The sequence below is a fragment of the Leucopleurus acutus genome (genome assembly GCF_964270905.1).
Source record: "Leucopleurus acutus genome assembly, chromosome: X".
NCBI classification, from domain to species: Eukaryota; Metazoa; Chordata; class Mammalia; order Artiodactyla; family Delphinidae; genus Leucopleurus; species Leucopleurus acutus.
This window is the reverse complement of record NC_139148.1, coordinates 10,094,533-10,108,391: the sequence shown is the minus strand read 5'-3', so window position 1 is coordinate 10,108,391 and position 13,859 is coordinate 10,094,533. Positions and strand designations below refer to the sequence as shown.

Genomic DNA, 13,859 nt, shown 5'->3' with positions numbered 1-13,859 from the left:
GCCTCTCAGGTTTGGCAGTTGCCTGCACACATCCCCTTTCCTTGCAATGCAGAGTCTTCTAGGTGATGGTCTGGTTGATTGTCTAAACCACAGATAAATGGTTTCCTGTGCATTTCTCAAAATAAGTGTCGAGCCAAGGAGATGAAATCAACCGGCTTAATAATCATCAGCAATTTGCCCTCCACCCTCTCCTTAAAATTGGATATTTTTGCAAGTCAGTTGTGGGGGCGGGGGGCGTGACGGCAGACGAGTTTAACATTTGCATTGTAAATCTTAGCTAGCTTTGCTGAGCTATTAGATCAACTGTCACTAAATGCTTTTTCCACTTAGTAAAATTAACTTATTCTTGAAAAATTTGCACCCTTCCTTATATAAGGGAAGAATCCATTAAAGACATTTGTTAAGACATCACTTTTCCTTTAAAAACTTGGTACTCTTATTTCCCTCTTTCTGCACATTAAACGCCCCCCAAAACAAGGGCTTGGCTTTTACCCACCACTTAAAATAGGCATTTCAAATGATTGAGAAGTTATCAAGGACTCAACGAAGGTAAGGCCTGACTGTAGGTGAGCCAATTAAATCCTATCAGATTTAAACAGCACAAATTCCATTCTTGTCCGGCTGGTGTCCTTTAAATCCGAAGACAGTTTTCAGTATCCAAGTTGAGAATTAAGTCATATTCATTAACCGTTAAGTGCACTTATAAAAGCCATCTTAAATATTGAATTTGAACCAGCCGTTAGACAAAGAGGAAGCACATATCTTCAATCCTTTCATAAAGCAGCTGTTAAAAATGTCATTTTCTCCTTATCTGACAGGACTGATAATTGTCTAAATAACTCAAGTTTGACACCTGAAAGTGTGCTGTGACTTACCACCACCTTCATTTTCTTGATCAGATACAATAAATTCAGTGTCGGCTTAACAAATAACAGACCCTTCAACAGTTAAGCACTGCAAATGTTTCTATCAAAGTTCGCGTTCAACGCTAGATACTAGGAATTCAATGACCCTAAGAAAATGATCTAATTACCTAGTGTAGACGAGCTATTTCACATACCTGGATGAAACCCATTTCTGTGTCGTTTTGCCCAAATGACCAGGTGTTTGTCATCTATCGCTCCCCAGGGCACCCACTTGACCCTTTTGCAAAGATTTCATCTGAATGAGCCGCTCCTTTCAGAGACCATACCGTCACACCAGCCAGGTTTTAAAACTTTTTATTTGCATATTAAAAAAATTGTGCATTCCAATAATTAAAATCATTTGAACAACAACAAAAAAAATGGCACTGATTAAACTGCATTTTACAGCCCGCAGGACACCCTGGACCAGCTTGCTCTTTACTCTAGATTTCACTGTCGTCCCACCCAGCCTCCTTCACCAACATGCAAGTTCTTTTCCTTCCCTGCCAGCCAGACAGGCGGATGGGAAGCAGGCGCGGCCTTCGTTGTCAGTAGTTCTCCATTCTTTGATGTGAAAAAGGGCAGCACAGTCACTTAAACTTGATCCAACCTCTTTGCATCTTACAAAGTTAAACAGCTAAAAGAAGTAAAATAAGAAGGCAATGCTCGTGGAATGTACAGTGCATATTGGCGGCGCACGCCTCATTACGACTCGCCTGCTTGCTTCTCCTGTTCAATCGCTGCGACCGGAAAAGAAAAAGACAAAAAAAAAAGATGGAGGGGGCTGGAGATGCGAATTCAGTATAGCCGAGCATAGGATTTCAGTACTTTCGTTTAAAGACATCTCTCCTCATCAGACAAATTTCTACAAGCACAAATAGGCATTCCACCATGAAATATTTATGTGATATACATTTGAACAGAGAAAAGGATAAAAGCATTTGCCTATTAATATGGTATATTAAACGCTCAATGATTAGATTATTAAAGCCCCGCGTTTGTTGGCTGCAAGGCAATTTTCAATTAACCTTTCCATGCCGCGTGAATCACAAAACTGTCAGCTCCTCCCCCGCACTTCGTGCACCCACCCCAATTCTCCCAGCCCCTCCCATCCTCTCCGACCCACCCCGCCACTCCCGCTCGGCCTTTTCTAAAGAAGGGGGGTGGGAGGGAGGCTTACTTTCTTGTGAAGGCAGTGGATTTTTCTCTTTCGTTTCTGTTTTCTTCAGTTTCGACTTATCGAATTTCTCAATCTCAGCCATATCGGGTTTGTCAGACATGGCTTCAGAGGAAGCTGCAGGTACAAAGCCAAGAGCGAGATTGAGGGCGGGCCACCTACCCTCGTCTCTCCCGACTCAGAAACGCGCCTCTGCCCTCCTGTCTCCTGCCGGAAAACCCACTTTGCCACCTTCCGCTTTCATTCAGGGCTAAAGATCATCCTCTTTCTACAGGAGAAAGAGAGAGCCCCCCCCTCCCCGCCTTTAGTATTTCAGAACGCGGAGGGTCAAATTGGGAAGATCGCCCACACAAGGAGGCCGAATCTTTCAAAACAGTGAAATTAACCACTGTGGGTTTGTTACTTGCAGCGTTTCAACATTAGAGAAAAGTGAAACCATTTCAAGCTTAAGGGGAATAAAATCGACTTAGAGTTCTTAAAATGAAGCCAAGGCTGCACAAAATGTTTCCGTTTGCTATACGTGGCCTCTTCCCCAAAGATGCGAGCCGTCCTGCTTTCTTCTCTGCTCACAAAGGCGGCAGCTGCTGCCGGGCGCCACCGACCACCGCCCTACCCGCTTCCTTCCTTTCGCTCAACAATGGAGCCAGCCGCACACAAAGCTGTCCCCACACCCTCTAGATCAACGCTGATCTGCATTTAGGAGCGACTCCGCAGCTCTGCACACATCCCCCTGCAAGAAGGGCGTTTTAAACATTTCATAATACAGCCCAGCCGTCTTAAACCTAAACAGATACAGCCCACGAAGCCATCGGAGGCGAGAGAAAAAATGTGTCTGTGAAGCTCCGGGCCTTGGTGGGTGTGAGCCGGAACAAAGGATCTTTCTGTTCCTGATTCATCATCGCCTAAGAAGCGATGCAGAATGCTTTTCTTTGGGCGGGGGGGAGGAAAGAAAAGAAAATGTTCCCTTCGAAGCTCCCATAGCAAAATGCGAAATTTTTAAATATTTAAAAAACAAAAAATCACCGAGTTCCCGACCCCGTTACCCAGCATCTGGAAGGGTCCAGCACCCCCAAGCTCCCCAGGGGCCGCCTTTCCCAGGAGGACCACTCTTGCTCGGCTTCACGGATGCGGGCGCGGGGCGGGAAGGGGAGCAAAGGGCAGGAGGCAGGGGCCCCCGGGCTCACCGGAGCGAGTTACGAGCGAACGAGGTCCGACCTGCGCAGTGGTCGCCGCCGAGTGCCGGGCAGGGCCCGGCGGGCGCCGCTATATGCGCGCTCCTATGTAAATGAGGTGACGTCACCGCCGGCGCGCTTAACTCCTTCGCGCCGCGTCTCCGGAACGGCGTCCGGGGCCTGCCTGGCGTTGGGGGCCCACACCCTGTGTCCACCCACGCACCTAACCGCAGCGAGGGCGGAAAAATAAAACGCGCAAAGCCCACCCTGCAACACTTCCTTCATAGTACATTCCCCCAGCCCCTTATGTCTGTTCTGTCATCATGGATTTTTGCAGCAGCCGCGCAAACCTGTTCTTGGGGACCGGAGCGTGATAACTAAGGGCCTGGGTGGTACCTAGGGGGGACTGGCATTCCTTTACTGCGAAGCTGCCTTTGTCCGTTGCAGACATCCCCAAGCCAGGGTGAGGTGTCCCTCGCCCCAGGGCCTCGCCCACTGCAGCGGTGCGATTCCCGTGATTTCAGCTTTCAGGCCAGTGGAAGCCCTACGCCCCACCCCGGCCTTCTTTGTCTCCTCGCTGGCATTCTCCTAGACTTGGGTGGGAAGTAAAGCACCCTTAAGTGATTAAAAAAAAAAAGTTTTCTCACTGTAACATGCATATTTTTTAAAATGCTTTAAGTTTGGTTAGCACCCAAATCAAATAACCGGAATATTTGCGGGTTGGCGGTGAATTTACCGGGAGTTTATAGAGTACATCGCCTGCCTCTTAGGAAAATAAGTCAAGTTCAAGCTCTGCTATTGACTTGCTGCCGGACAAGGAAGAAGTTCTTTTACTTTCCTGTTCCTGATTTTCCTAAATTACAAAAGTGATTGCCAAGGAGGCCCAGGTGGAAGGCCAGAGACTGCACTCCCATTATCTCTGAAATCTGAAGATTCAATTTAAAAATCGAACTCCGTATTTTGAAAGGCGTCTTTCGAGCAGGATTCCATTTTGAAGTGCGTTTCTGAGTTACATCCGGAAATATGGGAGCTCTAGGTAGAGAGGAGTTTTCAAAATGGCACCTGACTCTGAATACTAGGGACCCCTCCCCTTGGGCTGAAATCAGTTACAAATACCATGGGGGGAGGAGAGGGGAGCTGCACATGGCCTGTGAAGGGAAAAAGAGCCAGGTTGTGAGAGTTTTCACATAAAGCAGTATGCACAAAACCCCTTCCCCCTCCCTGCGCCCTCAGAAGATGTTTCCAGAAACCCCTTTGCTAATCTTGTTTGTGGCCGAGGCTTTTGTCTCACTGGGGGTTGGAGTCAATTGTTATATAGACCCATGACAGCCACTGCAGGAGCACCTCCGACTTCCCCATTTCTGCGTCCACTAGACTTCCTTCTTCCTGGGGAGGGAGGGGTACAGGGTGGGCAGGGGCAGGTGACCGTCTGGTTCCCCAGTTCACACTCTGCTGGGTCGCTGTCATTCTGCTCCCGAATGAGGGCACTGGACTTTTTCATGCAGGCACAGTATGTCATCTCTCTGGTTACACGTCCCCCTGACCCTCCCCTAGTTGACTGGCCCAAGAGTCCACTTCATCGTGGAAACTCAGGAAGGAGCGTGCAGGGTGGATTTTTGGCCCTTTGCAGCCGTCAGGTGCTTCGTGCCGACACCATTTCTGTCGGGTTCTGGGAGTCCATTTCCCCTCACCCAGCTGCTGTCAAGAATCACTTCTCTCCTCCCCGAGTGTCCGGATGACACAGGTATGACACTAAGGCTCCCTGCTTCTCCCCAAGGCCTTCTCCTCAGGCCTTGCAGCGCAATGTCTCCGAAGGCAGTGGCGGAGTAGAAATTTGTAAACCCTGGACCATTTTTCTAGTTAGGCAACAAGCAGCCTTCCTTCTGCCTGTCTCTTTAGAAATGGATAGAGAGGAAGGGAAAGAGAAGGAAGCAACTCCCTGAAAGGAAGAGTGGCTGCCATGTTAGGCTTGACTTGTGGACTTTCCGGGGGTTCTAGGAAGAATGGAACGGGCAGCGGGAGGCAGATGGCAGCAAATGCGAACTCAAGGAATATTCCCGAGAGTTGTGTGACCCTGGCCTGTGAATTAATTTTTCTGTGTATTTTCTCATCTGTGAAATGGGATCATTCAGTACTTAACCTTCCACGGTTGCTGGGAGGCTGAAATGCTTCAGACAGTGTGTGACAGTGTTGTTACTGTTTTGCTTTGTATTATTATTTAGGATGGAGGGTTGAGGAAAAAATCCTCAGTGTTTGGAATTAATTGCACATTTTAGATGTTTTTGTATTAGTTCCTTCTCTTTTAAAGTACCAGTTTACTGAGATTTTCATGAGATCTTTTGCTAATTTTTCAGCCAATAAAATTTCAGTCAGGCATTGTAATAGCGGCTTTATGTTTGTTTTCGCCTTTCATGACCAGGGCCTTTCCATGAGGAGAGGTTTACAGATACGGAAACTGAGGCTTAGAGATCCAGCATTGGGATAACTCAGCGAGTAGCCACTCTGTACTATTGACGCTGAGAAAATTCTTCACCCCCGGGGCGGCCCTGGGTCTGCACCTGAGACTCACCAGGAAGAGCGGGAGGCAGGCTGCCTTGTGTCTCACAATGCCTGGTACATAGTAGTTGCTCAGTTAGCAGTGAAGGATGGCATGGAACTGACTGGCTTCAGTGAGGAAGGTCCTTGCACCTGGCTCAGCCCCACTCTGCACCTGTGACTCTAGCCACCTTGCTTTCTTCTCTTCAGTCCTTCCAGTATTGATGCTTCAGACGTCAGAGATAATTCCTGCCTCCTGGAAGCTACCGTCTATAATGGGTTAGCACGTGCTGGGTCACCAGTTCTCAATCCCAAGAAAAGACAGAGGCTTGGAGGGACAAAAGAACGGCGGCGTGTGCCCGGGGCTCAGGACTCTCCAGCGAAAGCTGACTAGACAGCCCACCTGAGCCAGGCCCTGTCTTCCTCTCCTCGGGAGGCCACAGACCCCGTGAAAACCATGCCAAGAGAGCCTGCGCTGGAAGGTGGCCACGTCGAAGCCTGTGCCCAGTGGAACCAGGAAGCGGTGTCAGGGCACACTGTGTTTTATGTTGCTTTCCAGGGCGGGCCGGGGACAGATTTGTAGCTATTTCCAAAGCTGGGGAAACAGCCCTTGAAATCTGAGTTCAGGAAAATTCATCCTATTATTTTTAACCTATTACATTTTACGCAAGGCACTGGCCAGAGAAGAGGAGGGGCAACGGGGACTAAGCAAGGCTCCCGACCGACTCTTTGCTTTCTCAGGCCCAGGTCCCTTCGTCCACTTTTCAGGGCCTCCTTCCATCTGCCCCCACCTGCCTCAAGCCACTTTCCCGTGACCCTGCAAGCTCCATCTGTTCATCTAAATCTCCTTAAAGACCCAGCCCGAGTCCAGCCTTGATGACAGGGAGGTGATATTTAGTGGCCTAGCTGTATGTCAGACCCTCTGTTGAAGCCCTTTGTGTACAACATCTGATTCAGTTCTCACCCTGTGTAGTGGCTGCAAATATCCCCATTTTACTGCTGAAGAAACTGAGGCTCAGAGAATTGAAGCAACTTGCTCAACATCTATCTACCAAGTCTACGTGCTCTCACGGAGGCCCGTCTCTACTAGGATTCCCAGCTCGGCGGGGGTCCACGTTGTATTCCATGCAATGGAACAGAAGGCTCCCTCAGCCAGGGGGCTAAAGAGGAGGGGGCAGTACCAGGAGAGCAGGGAAGGTCAAAGAACAATCTCGAAAATGTCGGACCCTGGGCTGCTCAACTTTCCTGTCCACTTTGTTGATCTGATGGAATCTTAGAGCCAAGGGGAACTTACAGGGGATCTCATTCAACCCGGTTCCCTTCTGTGGCTTGAATTCACCTCTACGACATCCCCTCAAGTGGTTCCTCAGCCCCCTCACAGCAATGGCAACAAAAAGAAGGCAGAGAACCTTTGAGTACATGCAGGGGGCGAGGAGTAGCTTCCTTTAGCCTGGGGCTTGCATCGAGTGAGAGAAACTGACAGAGGAAATAATGTGGAGAGGCAGGCAGGGGCCAGATAACAATAACAACAATAACAATAATAACAACAAGAACCACCACAACAAAAGCAACCGCGGCAGCAGTCATGACCATAATAATAGCAAACATTTCTTGAGGGCTTACCATAAAGGGGGGAGCTTTCCATGTGTAATCTCCCCAAATCCCTGCAGGCATCTCTGACAGAGGCACCCGAAGGCCCCCCATTTTGCAGGTGAGGGAGTCTTGGAGAATCAGATAACTTACCCCAAACCACACAGTGAAAGCCTGAGGCAGTGTCTGAACCCGGACTGGCCGGCCTAGAAGCTGCCTCATTTAAACACTACAGTTTTCTAGAATCCTACCCTAAGGCCTTTAGACTTTTGTTCTGTAGGCCACATCAGGGTAAAGTTATATATTCCATCTCAAGAAACCATCCAAGGTTTCCATCATTAAAACTTTTAAGCGTAGATATCATAGTAATAGATCGTATCGGTTAAAAATTTTCAAATGATTTCATTACAGACGCCCAATCTGCCCTTTGCCTGCTCCTACATAGCCTGGCACACTCGCAATAAAGGGGATTCTTTATCTTGAACGGTGGCGTTTTCACACAGCTTTTCACTACTTTAATATTTTTCCCAGCAGTCATTCATATCACAACGGTTAAAACAAAATTAGTAGGTCAAACAACGTATCGGAAGGGGGGGGCACTGACAGCCTCCTGTGTTAAAAATGAAACTATTTATTCCGTTGTGAAGCAGAACTATCATTAGCAAGCAATAAGTGTTCATATGTTGTAATGTGCTTCTTCGCTGGGCGTCAAAGCTTTTCTGTAGCATATAGTTCCCAGGTCGTCAGCAGAAGGTGGTTAATGGCTTTGTGGGGAGAAAAATGAAGCTCAGGTGGGCAATGGCCAAGTGGCCCAAATTTGGGGGGACACCTCACGTGGGCTGACACCTTCGTGGCTGACCCTGGCCATTTCCCCTCCCCGAGGCTGGTTCCTGGGGCCTGTGACCCGTGCTGTCGCACAAGGCCCCACCCTCACAGAGGCCCTGTGCTTAGCTTTAATGCTCTGCTGCTGCCATCTTGAAATTCTTCATAATTCTGAACAAAGGGCCCCACGTTTTCATTTTGCCCTGTGTCCCCAAGTTATGAAGCCAGTCCTGCCCCTTTCATTCTCATTCCCTCTGTGCCCCCAGTGCCCCTGGCTCTTCCTAGGACCCAGGAATGGGTCCATCGGCTCATCCGTCTCTTCCTCTGCCTAGCACGCCCTCTCTCGTCATTCCCACCCAGCTGCCCAAGAGTGGAAAGTTTGAGCGTGTGCACGGGACAGTTCAGCCTCTCCACCGTGTGCTAAGCTTCGATCTGAGCCTAGTTGTCCTTGGAGCTGGTGACCCGGGGAGGTCACCACCTTTTCCTAGGACCTGTGCTGGGTGCACATACCAGGTCTCTTCCCTTCCTTTCTGCCACGTTAGTTTTTCCTGTCTGACGGATGCCTGCAGTAATCAGCTTACTTGCGCATCAGAACTGACTGGCACATACCAAGGCCAATGAAGGAGCGAGCCTTTACCAGCACGTTCACCCACTTCCCCAATTCTCTCTGATGCCCACCCTCCCTGGAGCCTTCCCAGGGAAAGAATCCCATAGACATAATTTCCATCAAAGCAAGAAGAAGAGGAGGATGTCATCTTTTCACACAAAGGCCCAACATGGGGCAAATGAAAGCACCAGGAAAAAGAGAGTTGAGTTCTAGGCTTATACTGTGCAATTTATAGCCAGGAATGAATTGTCCGAGTTGGTCAAGATGATATGGACAACTGGGATTCACAGACACTAAAATGACCAAATCTCACTTTAGCAAATAGATTTAACTAAAGATGTAAAAGCTGATCATATTCTTCACAAAGTTAAACACTGAATATCCATACGACCCGGCAATTCCACTCCTAGGTGTATGCCCAACAGCATCGAAAGCATGTACTCAAATACTTGTACTCTTGTTCATAGCAGCACTATTCCAATACCCAAAAAGTGAGAATGGTCCAAATGTCCCTCAATGGATGAATGGATAAATGAAATGTGGTCTAACCATACGATGGAATATTATTTAGCCATCGAAAGGAATGAAGCGCTGATGCATGCTGCCACGTGGAAGGACCCTGAAAACCTGCTAAGTAAAGAAGTCAGATACGAAAGACCACATATTCTGGATTCCATTCATGTGAATCATCTAGAATAGGCAAATTCCATAGAGACAGAAAGGAGATTAGAGGCTGCCAAGGAATTGGGGAGGGAGGAAAAGGGCGTGATGACTTAATAGGTCCAAAGTTTCTTTTACGGTGATGAAAATGTTTGGGAACTAGTTAGAGGTGGTGATTACACCGGACTGTGAATGTACTAAACGCCACTGAATCGTTCACATTAAAATGGTTAATTTTATGTTATATGAATTTTAACTCAATTTTTTAAAGGAAAAAAGAAAAGGAAAAGAAAAGAAAAGTGAATCATAGTCCTGTTTCCTCACAACCCAAGGTCTGGTTATGAGGAAATGGGAGGCGAGTCAGGGTGGAGTGAGCTTTGCGGTTCTTAACTCTTTTTGTGCCAGGGCGATCTGAGGAAGCCTCTAGACCCTTTCTCAGAATTACATAAAGGCAGAAAATAAAAAACCTGGGATCACGAATGAAAGCAATTCTATTTCCATACAGTTACCAAAAGAGTTGTAAACATTGTGATGCGGTAATATACATGCTTCCTTATGCATTAAATAGCACAATCTACGAGGAGGTCTCATACCCAGCATAAATTCAAAATAGTGATGAGTGTGCAGTGCAAAACATGAACAGATATGAAAATATCTGTGATTTCTGTTGTTGATGCAGTCACAGGAACTGCTAATAACAGAGGTTCCTTGCTGTTACGGACTGAGCGTTTGTCTGAATGAAGGCGGGTGTCTACAAGCCAGGAAGTGGGCCCTCACCAGACACTGAATCTGCCAGCACCTTGGTCTTGGACTCCCCAGCTTCCAAAACTGTGAGAAATAAATGTCTGCTGTTGAAGCCACCCAATCTATGGTGCTTTGTTACAGCAGCCCGTGCTGACTAAGGGATGTGCCTACGTGCATACGTGAAGGAAACGCTTACACTCAGGTAGAGGTTAATGAAAATAAAGATGTAATTTTTGTCTAAGTACATGGATTCTCTCCAAAGACCACTTGAATGACTGTGGACCCCAGTCTATCTCAAAGAGAGGTCTCTTGAACTACAGGAAGTCACCAACAGGGTTTCTGAGAGAGAATGGAAGAGATGGTATGGCTGCCAATAAACCGGATAAGCCACTGGAGAACTCTGCTTTGGAAATTTAATTGACTATTTCCCCCTGCCCACTCTCTGCATGGCCTAAATTCCACAGTCGAGAGCAGCAGGTTACCTAAAAAGGTTTAGGCACCAGCTCAGGGGAACCAGCAAATTGGACAACAGTTGGGAAAAAAATTAATTTAAATTAAAAAGACCAGTTTACAGCTTACAGGTGTCACCTTACATTCCGGGCTTCAGTAATTCTTCTGTAATACATCTCACATGTATCTGGTGTTTCTCAACTTTATCAAGGCATTTTCTCATTTTGGTTGTCATTTTACCCTTCAAGCATCCTTATGCAGATAAAGGGGCTAGGTGCTGGCATCAGTCTTTCGCAGAGGATGAAACTCAGCACAGAGAGGTTTAGTGACCTGCCCAAGGGTATTCAGCTGGTCAGCAGAGCCAAGACCACCAACCCAAACTCCTTACTTGCAACTGTGGGCCCCTAGTCCTTTAGGCATGATTTTAGGTGCTAGAGCTCAGATAACGCATGTGCGTGCTTGGCTTCCAAAGACCTAAAATGCCTCATTCATGAAAATGGCTTGCCCGACAAATTTACACACACGCTCTCCCCCACTTATTTTTACTACTTATGGTCCTTGGCACAAAGAGTTAGCATACATTTGGACTTCAGTCTATTTTTCTATCTACATCCAGACAGGGACATAATTTTAGTTTGGGCCAGGAGGAGGTATTTTAACGTCTGAATTTTCTATTTTGTACTCTACGGCTATGTTTGCAGAAATGCCTTACTTTTTTAGCTAAAATACTTAATCTGGTTTTGCATAAGAAAGAATGCACTGGCCTTGGTCCCCCGTTCCTGGGAGAGAGCCTCTAAACTTTTGGAATTTCCCAAGTGTTTGGAGTGTCTTTGTTATTCCTGATGGGCCCCTTGGACCACACCTGATTGTTTATGATAACAAGGTGACTTACAGAAAAGCTGCAAAAACACAATGAAGATTCATCAATTGGTAATATTTTGCCACATTTGCTTTATCATTCTCTGACTCTCGCACTCTTTATCTATCATCTATCTTCTAAACGCTTTGCAAATCTGACAACTTTTACCTCCAAATAGTTGGTGCACATTTACTAAGAGCAAGAACCTTTTCCAGCACAGCCACTGCACAGTTATCCGTGCCAAGAAATTTCACATTGCTCCAACACTGCTATCTTAGCTACGGACCTAATTCACATTTTGCCTATTAGCCTGATAATATCCCTATAACAATTTTTCTTTTTCTGATTCAGGTTTCAGTCCAGGAGCATGTATCACATTGAGTTGTCATGTCCCATTAGCGTCTTTTCATTTAGAATTTCCTCAGCCTCTCTCGGTGTTCAATGACACGAATATTTTTGAAGACGACAAGCCAGTTGTTTTGTGGAATTTCCCTTGAATTAGGTTTGCCTGATGTTTCCTTGTGATTAGACTGGGGCTTTGCCTTTTTGGCAGGAATACTACACAAGGGATGCTGTGACCTTCTCGGTGTCTCGCATCAGGAGGCACGTGGTCTTGGTTTGTTCCATTGTTGGGGATGTTAACTTTGATCATTTGACTAAGGTGTTCTCTGGCAGGTTCCTCCACAGTGAAGCCATTATGCTTTGAGATGTGCTTTTGATTGTATCTCTGTTCCTTACATGGTGTGGCTCTTTCAGCGGTCTTTGAAAAGAACTCTTAGCTCAGTAATACCACAAAGTGGGTGGCTTACAAACAACAGATATTCCTTACAGTTCTGCAGGCTGGATGTTGAGATCAGAGTGCCAGCATGGTCGGGTGAAGGCCCTCTTCAGGGCCACAGACTTCTCATTGTATACTCACATGGCAGAAGGGCTAGGGAGCTCTGTGGGGTCTCTTTTATAAGGGCGCTAATCCCATTTGTGAAGGCCCCACCTCCTGATACCATCACATTCAGGGGCAGGATTTCAACACATGAATTTTGGAGAGAACACAAACATTCAGACCATAGCAGTCACTCATGGTGGGATGAATTGTAACCTCAAAGCAGGTGAATTACTCTCCCCACTGTGCACAAACCCAGATGAGATTCTGTACAGCACTGAAGGACATGGAGAAACCATGTCAGCGCCATCCCCGCTTACAAGTAACTTAGCTGTCACTTGAGCAATACCATAGTATTCAGAGTGTACCCCGTTTCCCAAGGAGAAAAGTTAAAAAGATAAAACATGGCAAATATATTTTCACGAAGTAGATCCATGAGGGTCTTTCCTTATTAGACGCTAGGGAATGGGGTAATGGAGGCTGCTCACTCAACCTGCTTGCTGAGCCTCTCAGGATATAATTCTGTCTCAAAGGGCAGACCAGAAAGTTGGAGGATTCCCTTCCACCAGTGCCCTACACAGTGTTTAGAGTCTCAGAGGGTCTTCAAGTAGCCTGGCATCTTAGGTGTTTGTGAATCATCTATTAGTTGAGGGGAATTTACTCTCCACCTGTCCTGCTGGGGGACGTGGGCTGAGCCACTGGAGGGATTCGTGGCTGACAGTAACAATAACGAGGCTCATCCGTGGAGGGCTTGCCAGAGCCAGACGCTTCTGCATTCCACTAACAACCTGGTTGGGTAGGTAGAGTGAACATCTGTTTTACAGAGGAAGAAACCAAGGCTCAGAGATGTAACACGCCCAAGGTTGCTCAGCGAGGGAGACCAACCATTTAATGTGACAGTTTAAGTTGTCTTTTTCAGCATTTGATTTGCATTTTCCACCCTCAAGCAGGGGTGGCGAGTAAGGAGAAGGTGAGATTTCAGATACCGCAAAAATTGTTAATTGGCCTTTGACTAGGTCAGTTGAAATCGGTTTTTTATTTTGGGGGGTGTTTTTTATTGTTTTTTTGCTTTGATGGGAAACACACTAACATTTGTAGCACTAGATACTCTGTATTGCTCTGCTGGATCCTCTCAATAACCCCATGAACTTGGTCTAAGGATGGATGCTCATTTTACAGATGAAAAACCGAGGCTGTAGAGTTTGGCAAGTGGCTCGTCTGGTTCCAGAGTCTGCTCTCTAAGCCCCTCTCACTGAGCCAAAACTGATGGAGGGAGAGATTCCCCCCCACCACAGGAGGCTTTCAGATGCGAATCGAACAAGGAACCCTAGTCTGTCCCTTTCAGACTGACAATCTGAGAAGGTTGGATGATGCCTCAGGTTGGTCAGAATGCAGGGGAAGGAGAGCGAAAGCAGCTCTCACAGGCCCTGGTGGGAAGTATAAATCCAACTTTTCAGG

The 13,859-nt window shown here is 47.0% G+C and overlaps 1 protein-coding gene across 3 annotated transcripts in view; it reads right to left on the bottom strand.

Annotated features, from left to right (window-relative positions):
- Window positions 1-1,204: 1,204 nt before the first annotated feature.
- The window catches only part of TMSB4X (thymosin beta 4 X-linked), a 50,417-nt gene continuing 37,762 nt past the window's right edge, over window positions 1,205-13,859 (bottom strand). The window contains exons 1-3 of one of the 3 annotated variants that reach the window (XM_082864560.1): window positions 3,267-3,340; window positions 2,086-2,199; window positions 1,205-1,645 (exon numbers count right to left, since the gene is read on the bottom strand). In XM_082864560.1, coding sequence (XP_082720686.1) covers window positions 1,611-1,645; window positions 2,086-2,185 — 135 coding nt within the window. In that variant the 5' untranslated portion in view covers window positions 2,186-2,199; window positions 3,267-3,340 and the 3' untranslated portion in view covers window positions 1,205-1,610. Of the gene's footprint in view, window positions 1,646-2,085; window positions 2,200-3,266; window positions 3,341-13,859 lie in introns of those variants that run through there. The other 2 variants (XM_082864561.1, XM_082864562.1) reach the window with 2 other exon arrangements.